Raw genomic sequence first — 23016 nt, 5'->3', positions numbered from 1 at the left:
ACTGACACGGCTGTTACTCTGAAACCATTCCTTCCATAGTTTAACTTCTATAACATTATCCAGATCCATTTTTACATAAGGTGTCACTATTTCTTTTTTTTTTTTGCTTACAGAGTTTTCATGTACCTCTATCAAAGTGACAGTCTGATTACTCAGAGCCATTTTAAGACTCAGTGTTTCTAACATTGCTTCTTTTTGTTTTGTGCACTTCACCCCGCTGTTGCTTCAGAAGGGCACTGTCTTTTTTTTATTTTTGTTTTTACTACAACTCTCATCTGCTATTTTGTTACAAAAACAAACAAACAAAAAACAAACAAACAAACAAAAAGAATCCAGAAATTTTTTTTCTATTCTCCTGATTTTGACTGCCCTGCTGCAGCCACAACTTAAAAACATTTTAAATTTTGTAAAGCATTGAGTTACCTTTTAAGGGTTAAATGCCAAATCCCGAAGCCAAACAACACTAATTACCTGTGTCTAGCAAAAAGGTCTGTCAGTTTTGCAACTTTGAATTAAAGACTCAAATGAATTTTTAGTGGCATTATTTAAAACAAAAACAAAACCAACTGGTCCTTAGAACTTTACATATTTACACACACACAGACAGATACATACACATTTTCTTTCCCTTAACATCCCTTCCACACTGCTCTGTTTTTTTTTTTTTACATCTTACATCCCTTTTTACATTTGAGGCAGTTAAGTTCCAATAGAACACCCTTACATCCTTTAGCCCTGGTCTACACTAGGACTTTAGGTTGAATTTAGCAACGTTAAATCGATTTAAACCTGCACCCGTCCACACAGTGAAGCCCTTTATTTCGACTTAAAGGGCTCTTAAAATCGATTTCCTTACTCCACCCCTGACAAGTGGATTAGCGCTTAAATCGACATTCCCAGCTCGAATTTGGGGTACTGTGGACACAATTCGATGGTATTGGCCTCCGGGAGCTATCCCAGAGTGCTCCATTCTGACCGCTCTGGACAGCACTCTCAACTCAGATGCACTGGCCAGGTAGACAGGAAAAGAACCGCAAACTTTTGAATCTCATTTCCTGTTTGGCCAGCGTGGCAAGCTGCAGGTGACCATGCAGAGCTCATCAGCACAGGTGACCATGATGGAGTCCCAGAATCGCAAAAGAGCTCCAGCATGGACCGAATGGGAGGTACGGGATCTGATCGCTGTTTGGGGAGAGGAATCCGTGCTATCAGAACTCCGTTCCAGTTTTCGAAATGCCAAAACCTTTGTGAAAATCTCCCAGGGCATGAAGGACAGAGGCCATAACAGGGACCCGAAGCAGTGCCGCGTGAAACTTAAGGAGCTGAGGCAAGCCTACCAGAAAACCAGAGAGGCGAACAGCCGCTCTGGGTCAGAGCCCCAAACATGCCGCTTCTATGATGAGCTGCATGCCATTTTAGGGGGTTCAGCCACCACTACCCCAGCCGTGTTGTTTGACTCCTTCAATGGAGATGGAGGCAATACGGAAGCAGGTTTTGGGGACGAAGAAGATGATGATGAGGAGGAGGTTGTAGATAGCTCACAGCAAGCAAGCGGAGAAACCGGTTTTCCCGACAGCCAGGAACTGTTTCTCACCCTAGACCTGGAGCCAGTACCCCCCGAACCCACCCAAGGCTGCCTCCTGGACCCAGCAGGCGGAGAAGGGACCTCTGGTGAGTGTACCTTTTAAAATGCTATACATGGTTTAAAAGCAAGCATGTGAAAGGATTACTTTGCCCTGGCATTTGCGGTTCTCCTAGATGTAGTCATAAAGCCTTTGCAAAAGGTTTCTGGGGAGGGCAGCCTTATTTCGTCCTTCATGGTAGGACACTTTACCACTCCAGGCCAGTAACACGTACTCGGGAATCACTGTAGAACAAAGCATTGCAGTGTATGTTTGCTGGCATTCAACCAAAATCCGTTCTTTATCTCTCTGTGTTATCCTCAGGAGAGTGAGATATAATTCATGGTCACCTGGTTGAAATAGGGTGCTTTTCTTCAGGGACACTCAGAGGAGCCCATTCCTGCTGTGCTGTTTGCCTGTGGCTGAACAGAAATGTTCGCCGCTGTTAGCCACAGGGACGGGGGAAGGTTGAGGGGGTAGTCACGCGGTGGGAGGAGGCAAAATGCGACCTTGTAATGAAAGCACATGTGCTATGTATGTAATGTTAACAGCAAGGTTTACCCTGAAAGAGTGTAGCGATTGTTTTATAAAATGTGTCTTTTTAAATACCGCTGTCCCTTTTTTTTTCTCCACCAGCTGCATGTGTTTCAATGATCACAGGATCTTCTCCTTCCCAGAGGCTAGTGAAGCTTAGAAAGAAAAAAAAACACACTCGCAATGAAATGTTCTCCGAGCTCATGCTGTCCCCCCACACTGACAGAGCACAGACGAATGCGTGGAGGCAAATAATGTCAGAGTGCAGGAAAGCACAAAATGACCGGGAGGAGAGGTGGAGGGCTGAAGAGAGTAAGTGGCGGGCTGAAGAGAGTAAGTGGCGGGCTGAAGACAGGGCTGAAGCTCAAATGTGGCGGCAGTGTGATGAGAGGAGGCAGGATTCAATGCTGAGGCTGCTGCAGGACCAAACCAGAATGCTCCAGTGTATGGTTGAGCTGCAGCAAAGGCAGCTGGAGCACAGACTGCCACTGCTGCCCCTCTGTAACCAACCGCCCTCCTCCCCAAGTTCCATAGCCTCCACACCCAGACACCCAAGAACGCGGTGGGGGGGCCTCCGGCCAACCAGCCACTCCACCACAGAGGATTGCCCAAAAAAAAAAGAAGGCTGTCATTCAATAAATTTTAAAGTTGTAAACTTTTAAAGTGCTGTGCTTAAAGTGCTGTGTGGCATTTTCCTTCCCTCCTCCACCACCCCTCCTGGGATACCTTGGTAGTCATCTCCCTATTTGTGTGATGAATGAATAACGAATGCATGACTGTGAAGCAGCAATGACTTTATTGCCTCTGCAAGCGGTGATTAAAGGGAGGAGGGGAGGGTGGTTAGCTTACAGGGAAGTAGAGTGAACCAAGGGGCAGGGGGTTTCATCAAGGAGAAACAAACAGAACTTTCACAGCGTAGCCTGGCCAGTCATGAAACTGGTTTTCAAAGCTTCTCTGATGCGTACCACGCCCTCCTGTGCTCTTCTAACTGCCCTGGTGTCTGGCTGCGCGTAACCAGCAGCTGGGCGATTTGCCTCAGCCTCCCACCCCGCCATAAACGTCTCCCCCTTACTCTCACAGATATTGTGGAGCACACAGCAAGCAGTAATAACAGTGGGAATATTGGTTTCGCTGAGGTCTAAGCGAGTCAGTAAACTGCGCCAGCGCGCCTTTAAACGTCCAAATGCACATTCTACCACCATTCTGCACTTGCTCAGCCTGTAGTTGAACAGCTCCTGACTACTGTCCAGGATGCCTGTGTACGGCTTCATGAGCCATGGCATTAAGGGGTAGGCTGGGTCCCCAAGGATACATATAGGCATTTCAACATCCCCAACAGTTATTTTCTGGTCTGGGAATAAAGTCCCTTCCTGCAGCTTTTGAAACAGACCAGAGTTCCTGAAGATGCGAGCGTCATGCACCTTTCCCGGCCATCCCACGTTGATGTTGGTGAAACATCCCTTGTGATCCACCAGAGCTTGCAGCACTATCGAAAAGTACCCCTTGCGGTTTATGTACTCGGCGGCTTGGTGCTCCGGTGCCAAGATAGGGATATGGGTTCCGTCTATAGCCCCACCACAGTTAGGGAATCCCATTGCAGCAAAGCCATCCACTATGACCTGCACATTTCCCAGGGTCACTACCCTTGATATCAGCAGATCTTTGATTGCGTGAGCTACTTGCATAACAGCAGCCCCCACAGTAGATTTGCCCACTCCAAATTGATTCCCAACTGACCGGTAGCTGTCTGGCGTTGCAAGCTTCCACAGGGCTATCGCCACTCGCTTCTCAACTGTGAGGGCTGCTCTCATCCTGGTATTCATGCGCTTCAGGGCAGGGGAAAGCAAGTCACAAAGTTCCATGAAAGTGCCCTTACGCATGCGAAAGTTTCGCAGCCACTGGGAATCGTCCCAGACCTGCAACACTATGCGGTCCCACCAGTCTGTGCTTGTTTCCCGAGCCCAGAATCGGCGTTCCACAGCATGAACCTGCCCCATTAGCACCATGATGCATGCATTGGCAGGGCCCATGCTTTGAGAGAAATCTGTGTCCATGTCCTGATCACTCACGGGACCGCGCTGACGTCGCCTCCTCGCCCGGTATCGCGTTGCCATGTTCTGGTGCTGCATATACTGCTGGATAATGCGTGTGGTGGTTGATGTGCTCCTAATTGCCAAAATGAGCTCAGCGGCCTCCATGCTTGCCTTGGTATGGCGTCCGCACAGAAAAAAGGCGCGGAACGATTGTCTGCCGTTGCTCTGACGGAGGGAGGGGCGACTGACGACACGGCTTACAGGGTTGGCTTCAGGGAGCTAAAATCAACAAAGGGTGTGCCTGTACATCAAGGAGTATTTCAGGCAGGACTGCACGGAGGGTTCCAATAAGAAATGGTGCACCAAAGTTATCGTTGTGATTGGAACAAGGAGGTTAGCCTGGCCTCTGATTGATACATGGCTAGATTTACCTCGCTGCGCCTTCTCTGTGAGTGACTGCAGTGTGATCTAGACAGGGGAGGAGGAAAATGAGTACAAAACAAATCTGGTCTATTTCTTGTTCTGACCCACTCCATCTATCCTTTACATCTTTGGCTGGCAGCAGACGGTGCAGAAGGACTGCATGCTATCCACATCTCATGGCTGCTTGGCAGAAGATGGTACAGTACGACTGCTAGCCATCTTCATCTCTTGCCTGCCTGGCATAAGATGGTACAATACGACTGCTAGCAATCCTCATCTCTTGCCTGCCTGGCAGAAGATGGTACAGTACGACTGCTAGCAGTCCGTATCGCCTGCCCGCTCACCATAAGACGGTTCAATAGGACTGCAGGACTAAAGAGAATGACCTGGTCAAGTCACTCCAAATTTAGTCCCTGCGCCCATGTCTGCCCAGGCGCTCCCAGCCGACGTGGCCAGGAGCACCTCGGACACGACGAGGACGACTACCAGTCGTATTGCACCGTCTGCTGCCAGAAGGCAATGGGTTGCTGCTACTGTGCAGCAAAGCCGTACCGCGTCTGCCAGCACCCAGGAGACATAGGGTGACGGTTTCCTGAGCGGGCTCCATGCTTGCCGTGGTATGGCGTCTGCACAGGTAACTCAGGAAAAAAGGCTCGAAATGATTGTCTGCCCTTGCTTTCACGGGGGGAGGGAGGGTGGGAACGGGGGCCTGACGATATGTACCCAGAACCACCCGCGACAATGTTTTAGCCCCATCAGGCATTGGGATATCAACCCAGAATTCCAATGGGCAGCGGAGACTGCGGGAACTGTGGGATAGCTACCCACAGTGCAACGCTCCGGAAGTCGACGCTTGCCTCGGTACTGTGGAAGCGCTCCGCCGAGTTAATGCACTTAATGCACTTAGAGCATTTTCTGTGGGGACACACACACTCGAATATATAAAACCGATTTCAAAAAAACCGACTTCTATAAATTCGACCTAATTTCGTAGTGTAGACATACCCTTAGTGATTTTGATTACATTACCCAATAGTCAAACAATTTTGATCAAATTCTCTCTCTGCCTGCTGCCCGCAGCAGTCCCTTATAGACCATTTCACTTGTGCTGGTAGTAATCACTCTACCTGACCCCCTTAGCCTAGACCATTTTTCCAGAAATTTACAGGAGTCCAGACTCTTCCTAAAATACATAAACTGAGCCGGCGTTCCTTCAGGGAACTGTCCCGACTTAGACGTCTGGTTACCCATACAGGAGGACTTTACACACCAATCACACAAGAAGGAAAGTCGGGTTCGTCAGAGCGATGCCCGGTGCAACACACAAAAGGAGCCCACAGGCTACTGCTTCAATCACCCTTGCTTTCACACCAAGGGTTTTACCCAAGGCGCGGCTGCGATTGTGCAGATTTCACTCACTCAGTCCATGGGGACAGGAACCCTTTGGTCAGCCGATCCCCAGACGGAGACGGCGCTCAGACTCAAACACACCACAGGGAGGACGGATAGACACAGAGACAAGACAGTCCTCAGTCCGGACAAAACACAGAAATAATTACCTGACCAGATTCCTGATGTCAGATCCCAGGATCCCTACCAGAACAGAATGGGAACCAACAGGTTGGATGGCGTAGACTTCACTGTGGTCATGCACCCTTCCGTTCTGGCGGAGGACCGCTCGGGCCAGATGCCAGCTTGCCACAGCCATCCTAAGAACAGTCAGGAGTCACATGGCCCCAGTGAAGACGGTTGCCATCTTGGTGGAACCTCCAAATTGTCAAAGTCAGATTCAGGACTCACATAATTTGTCAGACCACTCTGTTTATTAGCAAAGCGCCTTGCTAATGCACCCAGATGTGAGCCCCTCTCTGAGGCCCAAGATAACCTATTTATACAGCTAAGCCAAAGCCAATTTAACATAAGAGACAAAAGAAAGCAGAAACTGACAAATATACATACATATCTTATTTGCATATTAACATTTACCAATCTCCTAGCTCAGTAGGAGCTCTAAGTTAATTAGTTTGAGGACCCATTGTCTCACACTCCTTAATGTTTCTCTTCCTAACAACTATATTTCAACAAACCCTTCAAGTAGCATTTCTTTAATGAATTATAATTTCAATATAATTCATTCTACTTTCACACATGGCAGTCGTTGAGTGATTCTAGGTTTGACACAAAATAGATGAAAACTGGGCAGCTTGAGTGTAATTTCACTGCATTTTTTATGTTCTGTGCTGTTCATTCACTAAACTCTAAGCAAAATATGATAGGAGAGTGAGATTTGAACACACTGTGCTGATTGTAAGACAAAAATATATACATAGTACAAATCTTTTTGAAATGAAACCAAGCTTCACACAGCTCTGTTGATAGCAGAAATGATAATTATGGTTTGGAGAGAGGAGAATTTTTGCTGAGCGAGGATTACAGTTGTGACACAATCAGTGTGAAAGGTACAGCCTGAATGACTGACAGATTGTGGGCATAGAACACATCTCTATCTTTAGAGAATGGAACTGGTTGGGGAACAAACGGGGGGAAAGAATCTCACATGCTTTTTAAAAAAAAAAAAATCCTGATTTGTTTTTTCCATCAAAAACCAAAACTTTGACATTTTGAATATTTTTCAACTGGACCTATATTTGGTGGAAATTGAGGGAAAGACTTATGGCATTTTCCCCTTGTGGACACTTATGACACTTTTCAAGGATCATTATTAAATGTTGAACTGGCAATGTATTTCCCAGAACGAGCTTTAGCATGGTCTGGTAGCTGAAGACATAGACTCTGTTTCTGTTCTGCCCTTGCCTGATATGTGACCTTGAGAACACTAATGATTTCCTCTTTTTAAAGGTGTTGATTACCTTCAGTGCCCATTGACTTCAGATGGAGTACTGGGAACTCAGCATGTCTGGAGTTTAGACCCTCAGTCTTTGCATCTCAGTTTCCTCTCTGGTAAAATGGAGAGGTTGATACTTGCAAATTTCTGTAAACAGCCTTTGAGAGCTACAGGTGAAAAGTGCTCCTCTAAACACGATGAGCATTGCTATTTGTTATGTCACAAAGGCATAAAGTCACTCTGTACTGATTAAGCATTCATCAATACCATGGATAGTACAAATAATTTTATTGAGTACTCTGAGATTATCACTAGCAACCTTTGGCTACTTCAATAACAAACTGAGAAATAATATTCCCCTCAGGAGAAAGTGATACATTCTCCAGTAGAAAGATATTTTGCCAACATTGCAGAAAGTTTTTAATTCGCTATGGGATATATGTGGGCAATATGTATTGTGATAGACCCAGGTCAGTTGGGTACAGCAGAGTAGTAGAAGGCAGATATATTGGCCACTGGATAAGCAGTTTTCTGTTCCCAGACTGACCAGAGCAGGGGCTGCTGGGCTAATCAGAACACCAGACTCCAATTAACCTGCAAAGAGTCAGCTGAGGCGGTAAGCTAATGTGAACACCTGACTCTAATTAAGGCCCCTCTGATACTATAAAAGGGTTCATTCCGGTCAGGATGATTCTGCAGCTCCTAAGTATTCCTGCTTTAATCTTCAGAATGCTCAAAACAAACATTCAGTTCCAGTTTTTTAAACATGGGTATAAAGAACTAAATCTTAAGCTATAACTCAATATAAACTCATATTTAAACTTTTACATCTGCAATATGGGGTAGAGGTCACTTGCAGGTTTACACTAAAGTAAATTGTGGATTCTCTGTAACCTGAAGTCTTTAAATGATAAATTGAGGACATCAGTAACTCAGCCAGAGTTTATGGGTCCATTACAGGATTGTGTGCATGAGGTTCTGTGATCCGCCATGTGAAGGAGGTCAGACTAGATGATCATGATGGTTCCTTCTGGCCTTAAAGTCCAAATCTGAGACTGTGTAGAGCAAAGAATATTTACACTCATAGGGCTAGACGGAAGAACTCTTCTTGAGGAATAAGGGGTAGACTGCTGCTCTGCTGTCCTTGGAGCAGTATAGAAGGGATGTTGTTAGTCAGCCTCCTTCCTGGTTCCCCTTCTGCTCTGGGGAGGGAGTAAATTATGCCATGTCTGTAGCTGGCACAATGTGCACCTCTGACCCATCAATATGGGTATGCCATCTGGTGCATTGGGGAGGTCGGAGCCAATTCTCTGCTCCATTCCTTGCCACTTCCTGTGTTGAGAGAGAATGTACCAGTTCTGTGGTGCCTGCTTCCCTTCCTGTGCTGAAAGGCAGTTCAGGTAGTTGGAGCTCAGTAGCAAGGGCATGCGTTATGATTCTTGTGTGGGAGACAGGTCACCATCTGGCTCATAGTGACTGGTCGCCTGAACAAGGATGTGTGTTAGATATCAAAACAGAGTTAATAGCACACTAGAAACTAGAAACTCCCATGTTCATTTTAAGATTTCATTGTTACTATAGGAGAATGCCACAAACAGATGAAGCCTTAGGCCAAAATTTCCAAACATGCAGGTGAAATGTTAAGATCCAAGTCACAATGTCAGTGGGGACTTCAGGTTCTGAGCACCTCTGAAAACAATGTCATGAAAACCCTGATCCAGCAAAGATCTTAGCTACTTGCACAGCTTTAAGCAAGTAAGTAGTTTTGATGTTACAGAATACCAGTGACTCACATAGGTTTGTACATTGTTCGACTAAGTAACCAGGGCCTGGCTTATTAATAATACTTGACATTTTCTATGGAATTTGATGCTTGCCTGCCTCTGTAAAAAAGCTTTATCTCCATCTTACGAAAAGGGAAACGTGTTGATTAAGTGGTTTGCCCAGTGTCAGCCAGTGGTTCACTAGCAAAGCCAGAAATAAAACAAGTCTTCAAATTTCTCTCTCCATGGGTTTGTCCTGTTTCTTTGACATGTAAATGTTTTTGGGCTTAACTCTTAACAGGGCACTGCACTTCATTCAAAATGTCAGTTCGGTTCTAATTTATTCTATTTAGATTACCCCAGTTATCTCTCTCTCTCTGAGATAACTACTTAGGGCTTACAACCTGCATCCACAAGGAAGTGGAAGGGGTTAATGCACCTTACCTCTACCAACAGACCCTGCAGTAGTGTGGTCTTGCAGCATGCACAGAGTGAACTTGGAATAACGTGTGTAGACTTTTTTGAGGCTTCTCATGGACTTACCTTTCTATATTCCATTTACTTGATTTTGGGCAGAGGTGAGGGATTAATGTGGCTGTATTTGAGTTCTCAGAATGCAGTTGGGGAGGGCATTTTTTATTTTTAGAAATTACTTTTCAAGTGTTAACGTTTTTCAGACTTTTTTTTATAAACTCAGATTTGGAAAAAAAGCTTCATTTTTAGAACTTCCCATATATAAACTTCCCATAATATCACCAAGATCTTGCACATTATTTTCAGCAGGAGATCTCAGAGCACTTCATGAAGGAGGACAGTATCCTTATCCGCATTTTACAGATGGGGATAGCTGAGGCACAGAGGTGAACTGACTTGTCGGAGGTCACTCAGCAGGCCCATGGTGGAGCTTGGACTGAAGTCCAGGTGTTCTGAGTCCCACTCCATTTCTCTAGCCCAGGGGTGGGAAAACTATGGCCCGGGGGCCACATCTGTCCCTCCAAATGTTTTAATCCAGCCCTCAAGCTCCTGCTGGGAAGTGGGGTCCAGGGCTTGTCCCGCTCTGGTGCTCCAGTCGGGGACAGGATCGGGGTCATGCTCCACTCCGCATGGCTCCCAGAAGCAGCGGCATGTCCCCCCTACAGCTCCTACACACAGGGGCAGCCAGGGGGCTCTGCACGCTGCCTCCGCCCCAAATGCCGCCCCCCGCAGCTCCCATTGGCCAGGAACCACAGCCAATGGGAGCTGCAGGGGCGGCATCTGTGGACAGGGCAGTGCGCAGACCCACCTGTCCGCACCTCTGGGTAGGAGCCGGAGGGGGGACATGCTGCTGTTTCTGGGAGCTACTTGATGTAAGCACCACCCGGAGCCTGCCCCCCTGACCTCTTCCCGTGACCCAACCCTCTGCCCCAGCCCAGATCCCCCTCCGACCCTCCGAACCCCTCAGTCCCAGCCCAGAGCACCCTCCTGAACCCCCAACCCCTCATCCCCAGTCCCACCCCAGAGCCCGCAACCCCAGCTGGAGCCCTCCCACCCTCCTGCAACCCAACCCCCAATTTTGTAAGCATTCATGGCCCGCCATACAATTTCCATACCCATATGTGGCCCTTGGGCCACAAAGTTTTCCCACCCCTGTTCTAGCCACTAGACCATGAGGCCTATGTTTGTTAAATAATTCATGTGAGCTTTGTTTTCTTTGGGCATCTGAAAGTGAAATACATTCATTCTGTCCTCTGGTTTTTAAAAGCGAATGCCAATGTGTGAATCTCTAAACATGTCCACTTCCAGTCTAAATCTACTTTCAGCAGCTTTTCACTTTTATCAAACTTATTCACAGTAATTTCTGCTAATGTATAACAAAACCAAGCAGCATATAAATATGCCGGAATTGAAACACTGCTTGAATGCTGGGGAGTCTGGCATTAGATTATCTGAACTTTTTGATGTGACTCCCCCCAGCTACATAATAGTAACTCCTTGAACTTTTGGGAAGTTTGGACCCTTATAAATATTGTACCCATACTTTTCAACGCAAGCCCTTCTCTAAAATAATACAGCAAACATGAATGTTTAACCTGGGTTGAATACATTGTTTGAGTTATAGGAAGTAGCTGGATTATGGGAAGAGCGGGGCTACATCGGTCTGACTGTACCTGATTTGGTATGGTTTCCAGAGCTTATGGCCTCCAAATAGGACTGATAAGGACAACAAAAAAAGTCCTTTAACTTCCTAGAACCGTTGCTTTTAGATTTGGTGGTCTCTGGTTCAATTTCTTGCAGGAATCAATTCCTCATAATAGTAAACATAACTTAGATACTTTTCTGTATTCCTCACTGTTCACGTTGGGCTTTTCAGTTTTTATATGTTAATGCCAGAACATGCTTATTCATTAGCATTTTTATTAAAAAATTGAGATAATTTTTCGATTATTTGTTTCTATTTCCAGTGGCTTACAATTACCTGGGGGACTGGAAAAGTCTCGTGCTTGTTGCCAGCCCATAGGAAAAAAATATTCCAAAAACTTGGAGAGAAAAATCTATTCAGCTGTTTTTTGGAGGGCTGTTGGAAATCCAGTAAATTCAGGTGTGTTTTTGATGCAATATCTAAAATAATTTGTTTGTTTTAATACCTAGACATTTTAAAGGGAAACTTACATTAGTTAAATGTCAAGGCTGTGAATTTATTTGTAAAGAGTCAAGAAATTGAGATTAACTCTGATCCCTTGTGGAAATAGATGTCAATAGGGTATTACATTGCCAAATGTGTCATAATGCCTAACATTATGTGTTAGTAATGCAAACAGTGGAATACACTAGAGCTAGCCAAAGATATTTGTCAGGAAACATTTCTAATCAGTTCTACAAAGTAACATAAAGGAATGAAAATGTGCTCTTCCCCTCTTCCCTGTATTCCTCTGACTGTACAGCATCACTCTGGGCCCAGCCTTGCCCCTGCTGAATGTAATAGCAAAACTCCCATTGATTGATTTTTATTAAATAAGATTAGGACCTATGTACATAAACTCATATGAACTGTCTTTGGTGAAATTCTTGGTCCATTTCATCCCTTATATCTAAACTACATCTTTTGTAATCTTAGATACATGTCTCTGTATTGCTGGTACATTTAAGACAGATTGACTGGGAAGGACAGGGGCTGTTGGAAAGAGTCTCCTCCACCTACCATGTATGGTCAATCAATGGCTGGTTACAACGTCAGTCTGTGCTCAGTAGAACTGCTCATCCCTTGTTGCCAGTTGCCAGCAAGTCAGCTGGAAAGGGACAAGGGTTGTGACTCCCTCCTCACCGCCCTCTGCCTGGCCTGTGTGCAGCTCCCCACTCTCCCAAAGCAGGGAAAGCAATCTGTGCTACCCTAATGGATGGTTTGGAGTTTGTACCCTTTGTATGTGCTAAGCAACTGCAAGCGATATTGTGCTTTGGTCAGTGTCCATACAGGGGGACCTATGTGCCTGTGGGAGACCCCTTGGGGTTTTGATCAGGGACAGGGGTTACATGGAGCCAATTGCAGGATTGGGACTAACTTTATGCACTCATATTTGAAAGTCTAGGGTTAAATTCCTTCAAGCTTTACAAGACTTTCTTCTTCCTACCATAATCCTTAATGGAGAAATGTCCGCTTGAAAAGGAAGAGATGAAAGGCTTGAGTTTTCTGTGCTGCACTCAAAGAGGGGTACAATATTTGTATTTCCCCTAAGAAGTGTTTGATTATTTTGTTTTTCTTTTCTTTTTGTTTACCTTCCTTGTTGCAAGAATTCATGTCTCCTCAGTCTCTTGCAATAGTTTCTATTGGTGGCTTTCTTGTGGGAGCTTTCTTCACTATAAAATGCTTGCTTTCCAGTTCGATATGGTGTTTGCTTTTCTTATAAACAGGCCTTCTTTTTCAGCCAGTTTTGATCCTCTCTTGAAATTTCTTTGCTTTCATTGTTAGGATTTTAGAGTGCTTTTCTTGATCTTCACCACATCTCCTAGAGAAAGCGAAAAGAGCGTTCAGTGAGGGAAAATGTACTGAATACAAGAATGAGAAAAAATCAAAATAAGAGGGAATATTGTCCTATTAGCCTTTCATCAAAAGCTAACTCCCTTTGCTACAAAGGATGCACCTTCAGAAAGTCCTGACTGCTTATTCTACATCTGTTCAATGATACCTAGATAAGAAAATACTGTATATCACACAGTGAATATCAGGGTACTCAATGAGAATTTTCACCTCCAGCTCTGCCAAGACTGATTAAAATACACAAAACTCTCTTTTAACAATTGCAGTGGATGACATGAAGGAAGGAACTCAAGTACCCTTGAAGAGCAGCTGATGCCAAATGGAAACAACAATATTTAGAAGCAAAGCAGCTCCTAAACAAAGCAAAGAGCTATGTTGGTCTGACTTTAAACATATCAAAGGTAAGATGTTCAGAGTCCAGGCTCCCATGTCAACTTTAAGTTTACCCCAACTTTAAGTTGTGAGTAATGCCTCAGGATATTCCAAATATAATTGCATAAAATGTGTCAAGGTGACAATGTCCCTGGTTGCCTCTGAGGCCATCTTTAAAAAAGTGAAATCTACTTATTTTCCAGCCCTTAAACTGCTAAATAGGCTAGATTTGGTCACAGTGCCATACTGTACAATTAGCCCAAAGGACTTTTTCATAACAAGACTTTTTGTGGAACCAGGTACTGATCAACATGAGCAAGAGTGGCACACTCTAAGATTTAAGTGTTAGAATAAGACCACCTGAAATGTTAGAAGTAGATCTTACCTGTGCAGCTGAGAAATATCTGAAGTCTTTCTCATCTCGCTGAAATGTGTGTATGTGTAGGGGTCCCTCCACACATGTATTTCACTCCTTCTGCCTGGATTTTACGATTATCCACATGTCTGGGCCTGAGCAATGCAAACCACTGCTTCTGGGATCAGTACATAGTAATGGAGCACGTGGTGGTGGGCCAGAACATGTGGCTGAGTGGAGACCATGAAGAAAAAATAGTGCACCTTGAGATTTGCATTCATTTTTTCAGCGGCACTCCCATTATGCTGGGTATTATGGGGTACTTAGTTACCATAGTAATGTGTTGGCTAAATAAAAAGCTGATTGGACTGGAATAGGGGAACAGGGGACTTGTTCAGTTCCCAGCCATTTCTAGGCTGTGTGGGAGCAACTCTGCTAGACCAAAGGATCTGGCTATTGAAGTAAATGGAAGTTTATTGCCCTTGACTTATGGTAGCAGTCAGTCTGATAGCTGTGATTCTGATTCTAACTTTCAATGTGGAGGTGATAGCCAGAGCTGTGTTTTAAGTTTCATAATAGTCCCAAATAGGTGAAATTTCCTTGGTTTCTGGGCTTCTTAGAAACCCAAAATATGGGTCAGGTTCATGAGTTGTGTGAGCACAGGTCCAATTTCAAGAAAGCCTGGGCTGATACATAGGTGGAAAACCTATAACATATTGTAGTTTTGCATGATTACATGTTGCCACCACCATGAAAAACTTGGCAATTCTGGATAGGTTTCACTAGAATTTACTCAAACCAAAAATACCAAGGATTGAAATTCATCTTAACTGAAAAGAACCTGCAAGGATGGAACTTGCCAAGTTCGACACAACTGTAGTTGTCGCCCCCAAGAAAGGCTTGAATTCAGTTAATATGCTGTGATACCGTATTGCATTTCTCTCTAGCTTTTGTGTTAAGTGGGTGGCACTTACATTGTGAGTGAAGCTTGGAACATACCACTTTTTCACCTGGTTCAGTTCCTATAGTGTCAGTTCCAAGCCACTATGACACAGATTAAATGTTATTTGTAGCCTCATTCTTTGAAGAAAGGAACCCGTGGGCTCTGAGGAAAATAAAATATACTGATATTCAGAAATCTGCTGGCACAAATACAGCAGAAGTGCTCATACTGTTAAAGATGTTTAAATGCCACTGGTTGTAATCTTTAAAATGATTAAAATGCAAATTATTCAGTAGGGCAGAACTACAAGCAGGGGGAGAAAGCTATTTCTCTTTCCTCCTTCAATCTTGTGAACGAAGATGGTAGGGCATTTTAGCAGTATGTCCTCCCTGTTCCAGAGAGCAAGCAAAGTGAATCTAAAGGAAATGAAATAAAATTACACCATTTATATTGTAAAGTGCATGCCCATAAAAGTATTTAGCTTATCAAGGAAAAGGTTAAGAGCAACTTGATCATGGCCTAAGTACTAATACAAGAAGATATCTGATATTTAAGGGCTCTTTAATCTAGCAGACAATAGCACAACAAGCTCAATGGTTGGAAGATAAAGTTTGAAAAATTCAAAGTGGAATGAAGATGCTGCTTATTAAGTATAAGGGAAATTAATTGCTGGTATAGTTTAATGAGATATGGTGGATTTTCCATTACTTGAAGTCCTTAAATGAAGATAGGCTGTCTTTCTAAAAGATATATTGTATTTTAGCCAGAGCACACTGCACTCAATTCATGATTACTACGGCTATGTTTCGGGGGGGGGGGGGCGGGGGGGGGGTGTCAAAATTTTTTTGATGAAAAATGCTTTTTTCCAAAATTAAATATTTTAGAATAAAGATGTTTTTATATTTAAAAAATACGCTATTGTCCAACCCCCCAAATTCTACATTTCTAAATTATTATTTTTTATAATATAAGAAGTATTTTGTCATCTCTTTTCCTTTTCTTTCCCATTTTCCTCTGTTCCTCTTTTGCCACTCAGTGCAATACAATGAATAATGTCTTGGCCTTTTTTCACTTTGCTTCATTTGCTGCTTTGTAACTTCTCAGACTTCAACTTTGTAAGAGTTAGTGGCAAAAGGAAAATAATGGTCTTGCACCCAGTGGGGGGTGGGGGTGGGGAGTGAGGAGCAGAAATTTGAAAATTTGGAAAATTTTCCAGAGTCTTCTGTTTTGAACCCTGTGAAATGAAAACAACTTCACAATTTAGAAAATTTTTAGAAGAATTTTTTTCTTCAAGACTTTTTTTTCTAGCTCTGTTTTTAGTGAAGTAGTAGGGGAGAATAATACCATCAACTGCAGTAATCAGTGGGTGAAGAATTGGGGAAGGGATAGTCAATAGATGGACTGCAGGCCAAATCGGGGGCCCCAGATGCTTTTGAAGAGACCGTAAAAATCTTTTTTTATTTACTTATGATTATTAAGCTTGCCAGGTGTCCGTTTTTTGACTGGAACACCTGGTCAAAAAGGGACCCTGACAGCTCTGCTCAGCACCACTGACTGGGCCATTAAAAGTCTGCTCGGCGGCACAGTGGGGCTCCAATTGGCCAGGAAGCATGGCCAATAGGAGCTGCAGGAGTGGCGCCAGTGGACAGGGAAACACATGGAGCCACCTGGCCAAGTCTATGCGTAGGAGCCACTGCTTCCAGGAGCTGCCTGAAGTAAGTGCTGCCAGGAGCCTGCACCCAGACCCCCTCCCATGCCCAAACCCCCTGCCCAGCCCTGACTGCCCCCCCCACCCTCTGACCCTCTCATTACCAGTCCAGAGCACCCTCCTGCACCCCAAATCCCTCATCCCCAGCCCCATACCAGAGCTGGCACCCCATCCAGAGCCCTCACCCCCACACACCCCAACCCTCTGCCCAGCCCTGATCCCCCTCCTGCCCTCCAACCCCTTGGTCCCAGTCTGGAATCCCTTCCTGCACCCCAAACCCCTCATCCTCAGCCTTATCCCAGAGACTGGACCCCCAGCTGGAGCCTTCACCTCCTCCTACACTCAACCCCCCTGACCAGTCCTGATCCCCCTCCCACCCTCCAAACCCCTTGGTCAGCCCGGAGCACCCCAAACCCCTCATCCCCCGGCCTACCCCAGCGTCTGCACCCCCAGCCAGAGCCCTCACACCCCCCTCATCCCAACCCCTTGCTTCAGCCGGAGCCCCCTCCCATACTCTGAACCCCTCAGCTGCACCTCCCAGCCTGAAGCCCCCTCATGCACTCCACTCCTCATCCCTAGCCCCACCCCAGAGCCCGCTCCTGCAGCTGGATCTAGGCCGGTTAAAATGAGCAAGCGAGTGAGGGTGGGGAAAGTGAGTGACAGAGGGAGGGGGGGAAGGAGTGAGTGGGGGGCAGGGGCGGGGCTTAGAGGAGGGACGGGGCAAGGGTGTTCAGTTTTGTGTGAGTAGAGTAGAGTAGGGCAACCCTAATTATTATCATTATTGTTATTGCAGTGGGAAAATGTTCCTTTGGAGTCTGGACATTAACTATACCTTGACCAAGAAATTTGGACCTTGACAAAAAATAATTGACTACCCCGATCCTAGGGCTGTATTATTGAGGTCAAGCTTCAGGGGTCCATTCTGGACTTAAAATCTGTAAGTGATCTGAAAGGAGGGTACCCCAGCTTTGGCTTTTATATATCATGCAACAGGGCTCAAACAGGGTAAAGGGTAGTGGTTCTGCCTGAGGGAGGCTTTTCCTGGAGCAGGTTCTCTGGATGACCTCCATAAGGCTACCTCCAGAAGACACCCCCTCTCAAGCCCTGACATAGGCACTGGGCACAGGGCCACAGCTCACAGCACTGTAAAGATTCTGAGCAGCTCTGCTGCCATAGGTCAGCCTGTAACTGAAATAGGCTATGTCTACACTTGACGCTCCAGGTGTGATTCCCACCTCACATAGACTTACCCATGCTAGCTCTGCTCGAGCTAACAGGCTAAAAATAGCAACGTAGTCAGGATAGCATGGGTGGCTAGCCTCCAGGAGTATGTACCTATACAGATGCCCTAGGTACATAAGCAGATGGCTAGCCCAAGATGCTACCCTGGCTACACTGCTGTTTTTAGCGCACTACCTCTAGCAGAGCTAGCCTGGGTATGTCTGAGCTGGGAATCACACCCCAGCTCAATATATAGAGAGAGCCTTAGTTATGCTGGGGGCTGCTCTAGCCCCTGGAGCAGCCTGAAATCGAGAGGCTGAAAAGGCCTAAGGTGACCTAAGGGGTTAAGGTACCCCTCCCCTCCCAGGGCTATGAGTTCTGTGCTGTCTCAGACACAGCACAGTATTTTATTCTGTGGAAACTTCAGGATGTGTAATATGGCTGAGTTATCATTTCTATTTTACTCTTGAGACTGATCATCAGCTGCTGTAAGTCAGTGAAGCTCTGAAGTTAGTGGATGTTGCATGTCTGAGTTAATGACTACTCAAGGTTGTCGAATAGCAGGCTCAATTGGCATTATTAATCAGATTATCAAACAGAATAGTACAGCACTATACAGAAAGGATAGATACATTACAACCCTTTTGTAAGATTGAAGGTCTGTGCCTCTTCAGTGTAACCGGAGGGATGCCCAGTTTGATTCCCTAAGTTTCAACAACAGTGTCATTATATTTGGAGTTTTAAACAAAGAAAACCCTCTTTGTTAAAAGAAATATGTTCTGATGTCATGTCTATACATTCTCAGGTTACCTGAATTATGTGTGAAGGCATAATTATTTACAGCTGAGAGGTCTAACAATTCTTCAAGAGAATGTCTTTCAGTGGGTCTTTCTTCCCTATCTGCTCTAACAATCATCCCTTATCACTTTCCCAGGCTTATATATGCTTATGTAAGCATTATATAAAGGGGATGGTTTCTCAAACTATCTGGAATTAATAGACAGAGATGCCACTGATGATTAGATAGATAGTCTTACATGCAGAACTCCTGAATAGGGTTATTTATCAGTCAAGTGTTCTGACCCTTAGAATTGAACATGCTCTATGTTAATATCATAAAGATTCCAAGGAATAGCTAATATGTAAATGAATCAAATATACAGAAAGAAAAAGATTAAAAGAGTTAATATTTACTAACATGAAGCTACACCAGTTTACACTAGCTGAGGATCTGGCTTCTAGACTCTGCATTTCCTCCCCTCTTCTCCCCTGCACCCAGCTCCCCCAGTTTAGTTTCTCTTTGTATTAACATACCTGTCTTGCATTTTAAGATAGGGGGATTCTTATATCTGTCAAGCCTGTAATAGTGAGCTGTTAAAATACATAACATGTGGTAGTTCCTAGATTAAAATTAAATTCAATTAAAATATATACTTCATGAGAGAACTGCTCCCTCTCTAATCAGGGAGTGAATTTATTAACACTAAGGATATCATTCACGGGTAATTGGGGAAGATTTATTTCTGATGACCGTCAGTTCTGTACTGGGGACCACACAGATAGAATAATGGCAGTTAATGGACAATTAGATGTGAGTTAAAAAACAAAAACACAAACGAAAAAACCCTTCTCACTGGACTTAATTTGAGAATTCTTTCACATACTGCATTGGTGAAGTAATTTCCTAGCACTCTGTCCCTAACATCTCAAAATATAGCTGATGGAAAGTCTCACATTGCTTCTGCCTGTCACTTTCTATATAGCGAAGGCTCTGTCAATATGTCTTCTGTAAATGCCTTTTGAGGGAGTTGTTATAACCTACCCATTAAATTTTACTTTAGGAAGAGACTTGTAATATGATTTCCCTGGAGTGAAAACTGTTTTTGGTTTCTAGCTTTATTTATATTTTATTGACACTAGCTACGAGATAGAAGCAACAAAAAATGCTCAGCCAGTTTCAGCATTTTGGTGCCCTATAAAAATAAAATCAAGACAGGTTTAGTTCTATTAGCAATTGTTTCTTATTGTAGAGCCCAATCAGGATTAAAGGCCAATTGTGTTAGGCACTATAAAACTTGCACTCCCAACTATGAAGAGTTTATAATCTGCCTTTATGATTCTCGAGTGAATTTAATGTTCATAAGAATGAGGGATTAATCAATGATCATAACATCGATGTAAGCCAGACACATGTTACGGAATTTTTCCCACTAAACTCACCCAATACATTTCAGTCACGACTCTATCACCCCTGATGGTCCAGTCTAACTGGGCTTCTGCTGGAACAGAATTCTGAGTGATGCAAAATATACTATTTTGCTTTCTAAACTACACATGTACAGTAGGGAACCGTTTGCAAACTTTGCACAAGTAAAAAAGGCAAAATGTTGGCCCTGCGATCACCCCAATGTTCCTGCTCAGTGATAAAACTTATTGTGGGCCTTTTCTCTGGTTTGTTTTTTAAATGTAAGCCCAAACGTAATCTTCTGCACATGGTGTGCACTCACCAACTCTCCATTTCCGATCTTGTAGGTCTCCAGTCCACTGCAGGGTCTTGAAATTTCATTGGTTGCTCATGTCCAAGTGTGATATAGCCAAAATCGCATCTGCTCTAAAGCATTTTTCCCTGGAGGAAATAAAATGTAGGGATCTGAAAAAAATCTCAAAGCTCTTTATTAATGCTAATTTAACCTTGCAATACTATATGAGAGAGGAAGTATATTCTCAGGCTAGTAGATGACAATGTGATTTGACCAAGGTCACACAATGGAAAAGTAACATTCTTAATGATCGCAGGAGTTTTGACTTCCAACCCCGCTGCACTGACCTCTCGATAACACCACCTCGCAAACAAAAGCATGTTAACTCTTTCAAAATGCATAACACTCCACTTTGTCCCAGAATCTGGGGTTTGTGTTTGGCAAACAGGAATTGCCAGCAACTGATGTACGAGAAGTTACATATTTCAAACATGAATCTAAAAACATTTGCATGAACGAAGAACTTACAAAGTTGAAAAAGTAAAAGTCAAACATAATAGAAAATGGGTTATATTTTCTATTAATACTTGCACAAAGAATAACAGTGGCAAAAAGAATGGGTTTGGATACACAATAAACAAGTTTATCCACATTAGAATGTAACAGATTTTATAAACTCTTAACCCAAGCCCCAGGAGTTGATATTACAATATTCTGGGGTACTCCTGTGGCATTACTGGAAGCTGGGAATCTGTAGAACAACAGCTTTCAATATCTAAAGCTTTTTCTCAGAAGCTGAGTGAGAAGAATGAATGCAGAGTAAATGTGAAGACTCAAGTTAATAACACAAAAGGCTGCAGCTTCTCATAGGGGATAAGGCACATCAGAGATTTTAAGAAATAACAAAAAGGTTCAGTATACAGTATCTGAAGGTTGTTCAGGGATGGAAAAAAACAGAATGCCTGGTTTGACAAGGGACCGGCTACAAATTTAAGAAAAGAATGTCCAAGAGATTGCAGGGTTGAATCCACAGGGTCTTGAAGACGTAGGTTATCGAGCCACTAGCCAGCTGAATAGGATCAATGTGTAGGGGCAGTATTCCGCAGCCGCTGAAGGGTGGAGCTGTGGGCATGCTTCCCCTATACATCAGAGAGGCATTTTACTGCCTCAAAGGGAATGGAGCTCCCTTTCTCTGGACTCTACACAATGTGAAGTATGCAACCTTTTGGTTACAAAGTCCTTGAGGGAAGTAAGGTCCTTGTCTCATCTTAGTACAATATGATATAAAGTCCACTACTCAGCAAATAATGAACAAAGATGACACTCAAATGTCACAGGAGTAAGAGAGCGGTGAAATTAGGTTGGATCTGTCTAATGACATAACAATAAATCTAATCTAGGACCAAGGATGTACCTTTTTGCATCATGTCATGAAATAGTTCTCTTTGGTCTTAGATTGTGTGGTGTTCATTGCCTTACGAGCTTTCTCCTGTTGTCAGGCAGAACTCATGGTGTGCTGGTTTTCTGTCAGTGTTACTTTCAGGGACAGAATTTCAACAGCAGCAGGAACATGCCACTCTATGATTGCATGTGAATGAATGGAAGCCCTGTGCCTTGGGATTTTTAATACGAGGCTGGACAAAATCCTGGAATATGTACTGTAGGAAACCTTTTGTATTGGCAAGGCGATGGGACTGGGTGACCTAATATTCCTCTTTCATCTCATAATTCTGCCTCTACTACGAATAATGGTGGTTCCTGCAAAGAATTTTTGCTTGTAGTCTTCCATGTGCGCCAAATTCTTAGTTTCACCAGTGCACTCAGGTTGCTAGATTTGACTCTGGCGGAGCAACTTCAGACGTGGGTGAATGTAACACAGCAGGATTTGGCCTGGTGAGTTTTATTCTCAAATTACTTTCTGTTCTTCTGTCTGGTTTGGATCTATTAAGAAGCTGAATACATCTTCAAGGAACAATAGCATTTACTCGTCAGTTGCAAATGTAGGATGCATTCAAGCAAAACATTAGGCTGTAGTTCTTCCACACAGCAATAAGTTTGTGAGCTTGATGTTCGGTGGGTTTGGATTTTTTTTTTTTTCCCACCAGAGTCCATGAGTGAAGTGAACAGTTGGCTTTATATCTGCTTGATGTTCAAGGTCAATCAGTAACTAAAGTGTCCTACTGCATACTGTCCTTGTAACTCCCTATAGTCTGATTAATTCTATCCCACCATTGTTTGTGCGCATGGGTATATTTCTCTAGAAAATCAGTCTTTTATCACCAATCACTATGCAATCTTTTTCTTAAGATTTACAAAATGCAAAAGATCCCTGTTCACATTTTTTTAAACAAGCATTTGTATTCATAACACATTCTCTTATTATATTATTGAAGGCAGACTTTGGTTTCTTATCGAGTTCCAACTTTTACTTTCACAAAATGAAGAATTAACTCTAATAACTAAATGAAAAATTAATTTATTACGAGGAACACTTCTGCCATGGTAAGAACAAAAGAATCAGAAAAGATTTCACTGGAAGCAAGCATATTTGCAACAAAAGAACCAATTTCCCCTAACACAGTGAGTGAAAAAATGTTAGTAAAACATCTAAAGAATTTTTAAAAAGGAAGAACTTATAAATCAACTGCATGGATATGCAAAGGGGAAAAATGCATTTTGATTAGTATACAGCACAAAATACTAAT

General features: G+C 43.7%; 1 protein-coding gene across 1 annotated transcript in view; it reads left to right on the top strand.

Moving 5' to 3' along the window:
• The first annotated feature begins 781 nt into the window (after positions 1-781).
• LOC144930579 (uncharacterized) overlaps positions 782-23016 on the top strand; it is a 142752-nt gene continuing 120517 nt past the window's right edge. Inside the window, exons 1-2 of the mRNA XM_078853009.1 lie at positions 782-1671; positions 2259-2397. Of these exons, the coding sequence (XP_078709135.1) occupies positions 1089-1671; positions 2259-2397 (722 nt within the window). The 5' untranslated portion in view covers positions 782-1088. The remainder of the gene's footprint in view (positions 1672-2258; positions 2398-23016) is intronic.

This window comes from Lepidochelys kempii, chromosome 5, assembly GCF_965140285.1.
Source record: "Lepidochelys kempii isolate rLepKem1 chromosome 5, rLepKem1.hap1, whole genome shotgun sequence".
Classification (NCBI taxonomy): domain Eukaryota; kingdom Metazoa; phylum Chordata; order Testudines; family Cheloniidae; genus Lepidochelys; species Lepidochelys kempii.
The sequence above is the reverse complement of the archived record's forward strand: the minus strand, read 5'-3'. Positions and strand labels throughout refer to the sequence as shown.